This window comes from Myotis davidii, unplaced genomic scaffold (assembly GCF_000327345.1).
Source record: "Myotis davidii unplaced genomic scaffold, ASM32734v1 scaffold37, whole genome shotgun sequence".
In the NCBI taxonomy this organism is placed as follows: Eukaryota; Metazoa; Chordata; class Mammalia; order Chiroptera; family Vespertilionidae; genus Myotis; species Myotis davidii.
The window spans coordinates 2,686,587-2,693,339 of NW_006289395.1; the positions used below are offsets into that span (position 1 = coordinate 2,686,587).

Consider the following 6,753-nt stretch of genomic DNA (forward strand, 5'->3'; position numbering starts at 1 on the left):
TAGCTTAAGCATGATTGTTCGTAGTTAAAGTGATTAACTACCCGCCTGGCACTTAGTTAAGGAGTTTCATCCCCTCCCTGACTTCATGGAAAAATCCCTACCTGGGGAAACAACCTTTCTCTGAGAAGTGACCTTCGTTAAAACACATAGCGCTAAGGGGAGCAAACATATTAAGAACAGTATGCTATATACGCCAGGTCCCTTGAAACATATGCTGTGCAAATGTTTCTTTCCTGCAGCGACTGTGTCAAGCAGCAAGGATGGACCGGCTTCCGGCATTTGGTAAAGGATTTCTTGCTTCCCGAGAGGAAACATTGAGGATGTAACAAACAAATGTATTTATCTTCAAAAGGGGAGACAGGAGGACCCCAGAGGATGCAGCAGAGCTCAGCTGTCTCCCAGGGCCTCCTTGCAGGAGGGGCCCCCAGGGGTGCGCTGGCCCGTCCTTCAGCGCCCGCCCTCCTGAGCTCCCGTGTGCTGCGTCCCAGAACTTGCCTCCACCTCCTCCAGGGCAGCCTGGAGGTCCGACTTTTCCTGCTCCACTTGCTTCTTGGTCTTCTCCACTTCCTGCAGGTGCTTGCCATTTTCTGCCATCTGCTCGGTTAGGTCGGAAATCTCCTCTGCAAAGGACAGGCCTGATTGAGGCTGCGCGACAGGCTCCGAGGGACAGTGCAGGCCTTGGCCAGGCAGCTTAGGGCGGGCGATTCACCAGGACATTTAGGTGAGAGAGAGCAGGCGGAGCCCTCGGGGTGAGGTGTGAGCAGAGGGGGTGGGCTGCCGCACCTGAGCTGTGCAGAGAGCGAGTGAAAGAGCAGTGGGTGGCCCCAAACTCCCCAAAGCTCTGCAGTGGCCCAGAGGACCGAGGGGAGAAGTGTGGGGGCCATGGACAGGACCACATGCCACACGGAGATGGAATCTGGGAAAAGTTCTCCCACAGGGACCTTAGCACCCCACTGTGCCCCCTGGTTTTGAGGATGCAACTTTCTAACACTGTGCCTTTCACAGGAGGCCTCAGGCCTCATGACAAACTGAGCAGATGTGCGGATTAGGTGGGCAGTGGGAGGGAGGAGGCGTCCGGGGGTGGCTGTGGCACATGGGGGAGGGGTGGCTGGACGAGAAGGGGACTATTACGCACCTGTGGTGGGCAGAGAGCTCACCTTGCAGATTTTAAAATTTTTATTTTATTTTATTTTTTTGTAGAGAAAAAGAAAAACATCGATTGGCTGCCTCCCACATGCACCCCAACTGGGGATGGAACCCATGACCGAGGTATGTGCCTGGACCGGGAATCGAACCTGCCACCTTGTGGTGTACCCGGCAATGCTACAACCAGCTGAGCCGCACCGGCCAGAGCTCACCTTGCAGATTTTTATTCTCCCGCCTCAGCGTCTCCAGCTGATCCACCACCTCCTCGTAGGCGTTCCGCATCTTGAAGATTTCAGTGCTCAGTGACCGGGACTCTTTCTGAGCTGCCTCCAGCTCAGCTTGGCCCTCATCCAGCTTCTGCTTCCACTCTGCCAGGACCTGGGGGTGACGCAGGGCATGTGAAGGAGCAGGAAGGGCGGGGGACCGTCAGCAACACCGCGGTTTACCCCTCCATCCTTAGGACTAGGGACACAGGGACCCCCTTCTAGAGCAGAGACTCCACGCTCTGATACCCCCAGCGCGATCCACTGTGTTCTTGAAGATGTTTTCATCTCAAAGGAAACAGAATTAGCTTTATCTAAGAAGAGAATTCCCTTTCGAGGGACCGTCACCCAAGTAAAGAGACAGCGCCAATCCCCAAGCTCCCCGGACGGGGCCTCCATGCTCGGCAGGTTGTGTGAGCATCTCACACGGGGGCATGAGGGCCTTCGCTCTCATCGTCGCCACCATCACGCGGGAGGAAGGACCTTGTCGAAGTTCCTCTGCTTCTTGTCCAGGGTGGCGCAGGCGGCGTTGGCCCGCTCCAGGCCCAGCATCAGGTCGTCCACTTCGCCCTGGAGCCGCTGCTTGGTTTTCTCCAGGGACGCGCACTTGGCGCTCACGGCCTCCGTATTTTCCTCCGCTTCCTGGAGCCTCTGGGCCAGCTTTTTCCTATGAGAACCACATGTTTTGCCCTTGGCAAAGGTGCACTATTTCAGAAGGGCTACATCGGATGAGAAACAAACTGTCTACAGCAGTGGTTCTGAACCTGTGGGTCGCGACCCCTTTGGCGGTCGAACAACCCTTTCACAGGGGTCACCTAAGACCATCCTGCATATCAGATATTTACATTATGATTCATAACAGTAGCAACATTACAGTGATGAAGTAGCAATGAAAATAATTTTATGGTTGGGTCACAACATGAGGAACTGTATTTAAAGGGCCAGAAGGTTGAGAACCACTGGTTTACAGGGACTGGAATTTGACAAGAGCAAGACCTAGAGTTTGATGAATAGAGAGGATTTAAGTAACATCCGAAGGACCCCAAAGAGCTTGGTGGCCACGCAGGTCACGGAGCGGGCACCAGGGAGCTAGGTGGAATGGACGGTCCCCACAGGAGGGACAGGAGCACCCATGTGAATGCTCAGAAAACCCAAGGCCTGGGAGGAGGGGTGCTCCAGGAAGGGTTGGTTCTCTGTTCTGTCACCTGTGCCTTGGGGTCACCTCTCCTACGTAACCTGGGGCCGTACTTGGCCTCCTCCAGCTCCTCCGTGCGCTGGATGGCGTCCGTCTCGTACTTGGTCCTCCACTGGGCAACCTCGCTGTTGGCCTTGGACAGCGCCCTCTGCAGCTCGGCCTTGGCTTCCTGCTCCTCCTCATACTGTTCCCGCAGCAGGTCACAGTCGTGGCGGGAGGACTGCAGGGCGTGGGCCAGGGCATTCTTGGCCTGGGGAATCGCAGGGGTGACAAATGGCAACAAATATCTGGCCATTTCCCAAGGTAAGGTATTTTCACGTAAACCAGCATTTCCCAAGTCCAATCGTTTCCTTGCTCCCTTCCCAAGCTTGGCTGTAGCAGCGCATCGCCTATTTTATGTACTTAATTTTTAGAAAGCTGACTCCTTTGTTATATTTAATTATATTTGATTATATTTGATTTAAAAGTAAACTGTCGCACTACAGCAGATGGAACACCGTTAATATGTGCCAGGATAAGAAGGTGCCCAGAAGAATCAACCAATGGCAGCAAAGCAGCGTCATCGCCTTCTCTGTGGGTAGGCACTTGGCCGCGGTGGCTCTGTGCCCGGGGCCTGCCCCCTAGGTCTGGTGAGTAAATCAGCAAGTGCTAGAGAGATGGTCCCCAAGCGGAGACGGCGTCCTCATGTGATCAGAAGAATTGAAACGAAAGTCGATACAGTGCAGTGGAGCCCTGCGACCATGAACACCCAGAGGCATCTTCGGTGCCACCATGGGCTGCTGCCCCACTTCCGTGCACCTGATCTGTGCCATTTCCACACTCCGCCGCCTCCTCCTGAGAGGAGGACATGCCCGGAGGCCTCCACACGCATCCCTGTCTGGGCAGGACCACGGATGGTTTAGCGCTCACCATCCCAGTCACTAACACTTTGTGGTACCACCAAATGCAGCAATTTATACATCTGCATCCCTTTAAAGAAATAAATAAACAACAAGACTTTGCTGAGGAGAATTTAGCAACTACGGTATCCTGGCTGGAGGAGAGCCCGCTCCGTTAGCGGACCTTCTCGTGACTCCATCAGGCTCCGGTTCTCACTGCTCCCGGGGCCTTTCCATACAACAGAAAGACGGAGACAAATGTAGCACTGGCTGCTTTTTAGATAGGGCGTGAGAGATTGCCAAAAGATGGCTCCATAAGTCTTCGCCGGTGCACGCGGCCCTCAGAATTAGAATTACACACGTTTGTGGACTCCTGGATTCTCACTCTAAGGAGCAGCTTCACGAAGCACCTGCTGTGTGCTCTGTCCTACTGTGCACTGTACCTGCTGTTTACAACTACAGTGGGGAATTATTCCTGCCCTCTAGGAGTTTACAGATCAGTGGGAGACCCTGTAATATGAACACAAATGGCCAGATATTGGCATCAAGAACATGATGATGCTGTTCATGTTTATGCAGATGTCCCAGGGGAGCCTCTACAATCATGTAGTCTGTTCGGAGGAGGGCAGCTTAAAATTGGGTACTGCAGCAGGGACTGCACAAAGTGTGATGAAGAAAGAAGAGGCCACCTCGAGGGGCCAGATGAATTGCTGGGCAGCGTGAAAAATACACAAAGGCAGGGATGGTCAAGCCAGGGCAGTGTGTGTGGGAAGGGTTGGAAGGGGATGCCCCTAGTTGGAGAGGGAAGCGCATCAGAACGCCCTGGAGGGACAGGGAACCCCAGAGGATGGAGCACCTGGAAGAGTTTTCTAGGGCTGAGGAAGGAGATCCGATGCCAAGGTCCCCTCACCTCGCAGACCCGGCTCCTGTCACACTGCAGGCAGAGGACAGGCCTGCAGCACCCGGCCTCCCACCAGCTCCGAGGCCTCCCGGCTCTCAGGTGCTATCCGGCGCTGCCATCCCAGGAACGGTGGTCCTTACCTTGGTTTCTTCATCCAGTTGCCTCTTCAGCTCCTCCAGCTGCTGGGTGAGGGCCTGCTTGCCTTTGGTGAGCTGTGAAACCAGCACCTCCTTCTCCTCCACTTGGTGGCTCAGCTCCCCTAACACATGGACATGGCCCCGGTCAGCCTTGCGCCTGCCTCCCCCGTGGCCCGCGGCACAGCAGCGACCTGCCCGGGCTCACCGTTTTGGGTCTGCAGTCTTGCCTTCTGCATGTTCAGATCGTGGATTAACTGTGTCTGCTGGTCGTCCTTGGCTTTGATTTCATTAAACTGGTCTTCCACAGTCCGGCACAGTCTCTCCATGTTACTCTTAAAAACAAGCCAATGTGAGTGGGAAATGAGTTGCTGGTGTCCAGAGTGGCCCGGGCTGTTTGGTAGATTAGCTTCTTGTTAGGTTAAATGAAAACACAGAGAGCGCACGGAGGGAAGTTTTAAAAAGTCATTTCATCTGTGCTGTGTTTTTATTTGTGGTTGCTGCTTAATCACCAGTAGCTGGGAGCAGCCTGCCCTGGCAGACAAGTATTTAGTGATTTGTGAACAGACCTTTGAGAAAACGCCACTCAAAGGAGCCCCGGGCTCTCCTTACAACATAAGCAGTTCTATCCCCATGTCGATAACATGACCTCCTGATGTGTCTGTTTGCAGCAGGGTAATCAGGTGGGAGTGCTGAGCATCTCATTAATTACACAAAAAGTTTCCTGTGGTGGCAGCAGGCCAGAGCCCCTCCCGCAGCCGCTGGCTGTCCTGTCTTTTTGTGAAGTTTGTTTAAAAACCTTGTATATGCTGTAGACCTCGTCCCTCCCCTCCCACCTCATAAACATAAAATAAATATGTTGAGCATGTATTTGTCCTTAGGCTGCCAAGTGTGAGATGACAGCAGGAGAGGCAGGGACGTTAGATTCAGAGGAAGGCCTCGAGGAGCTCAGGGCATCTTTGAGGAGATGACTTAGGCGTGTGAAATCATTAACTCGGGGGGAGTCAAAAAAGGGATGGGGGCTCACAAAGAGAAAAATCAAAGGATTGAACCACGTAAAAAATATAAGGCAATAGTCCAGCCTGTGTGGCTCAGTGGTTGAGCATTGACCTATGAACCTGGAGGTCATGGTTTGCTTCCCTATCAGGGCACATGCCCGGGTTGCAGCTCAATACCCAGTAGGGGGTGTGCAGGAGGCAGCCGATCAATGATTCTCTCTCATCATTGATGTTTCTATCTCCCTCTCTCCCTCTCCCTTTCTCTCTAAAATCAATAAAAATATATTTTAAAAATAAGACACTATAAAGTGCTTCTTCCACTGAATATTAAAAATGAGAACTGAGAGCATGGTGCTATGATAGGGAGGCAGTAAGGTGGGTCTGGTTATAGGCACAGCACGTGGGTGATGTTGGACTTTTCCTGTAACTCACCCATCCTGCAACCTGGCTTGGTTTGGCTTGGCTTGGCTTGGCTTGCTGGGGGAGGGGCAGGGGGCGGGTGATGAGGGGAGGGAGAAATAGAAAGAGAATATATACAGACACACTTCTCAAGGGAAGGGGGGAAAACGACACAGGTGGGGAAAATGGCTAAGTTACAAGGAGAGAGGGAGAGAGAAAGGAGTTGCAGTGAGGAAGAAATAAAAGGGTTGAACGAGCAGTGTGAACCCAGAAGCTCAATAAAGGCAGCAAGAGGCACCAAGGAGACCACCCTAATTCTCTGATCCTCTCTCCATTCCTTCCCTCCACAGACACCCCGACCTCTGGGCAGCCCTCTGCAGGAGGTCCACAGCCCCAGTCTGGGGACACCCCTTCTTCAAGCCCAGCCGAGCAGCCCCAAGGACAGCTCTGAGCTCATTATTTTTAAATCCTCACCCGAGGACATGCTTTCATTGATTTTAGAGAGAAAGGAAGGGAGAGGGAGAGAAATAGAAACACCAATCAGTGGCTTCCTGCTGGAGCCTGACTGAGGATGGAACCCACAACCTTCATATGTGCCCTGACTGGGAATCGAACCCGAGACCCTTCAGTGCACCAACTGAGCCTCACCGGCCAGGACACCTCTTGAGTCTAGGAGCCCACGGCTCCTCTCCGGGGACCTCTTTGCTTTGGCCACACAAAGAGGCTAGTTTTCCATGAAGCTGCGACGTTTAGGCTCTGAGCACTCACTCGCGTGGGCCCCGACTGCATGGAGCTGTGGTCCCAGATGGGGCGGGGGCCGGGGGAGTCCAGGCACAAGC

General features: G+C 53.5%; 1 protein-coding gene across 1 annotated transcript in view; it reads right to left on the reverse strand.

Moving 5' to 3' along the window:
- The window catches only part of MYH13 (myosin, heavy chain 13, skeletal muscle), a 53,547-nt gene that overhangs the window by 9,530 nt on the left and 37,264 nt on the right, over nt 1–6,753 (reverse strand). The window contains exons 26-31 of the mRNA XM_006761723.1: nt 4,726–4,852; nt 4,524–4,642; nt 2,658–2,854; nt 1,893–2,076; nt 1,359–1,524; nt 496–620 (exon numbers count right to left, since the gene is read on the reverse strand). Of these exons, the coding sequence (XP_006761786.1) occupies nt 496–620; nt 1,359–1,524; nt 1,893–2,076; nt 2,658–2,854; nt 4,524–4,642; nt 4,726–4,852 (918 nt within the window). The remainder of the gene's footprint in view (nt 1–495; nt 621–1,358; nt 1,525–1,892; nt 2,077–2,657; nt 2,855–4,523; nt 4,643–4,725; nt 4,853–6,753) is intronic.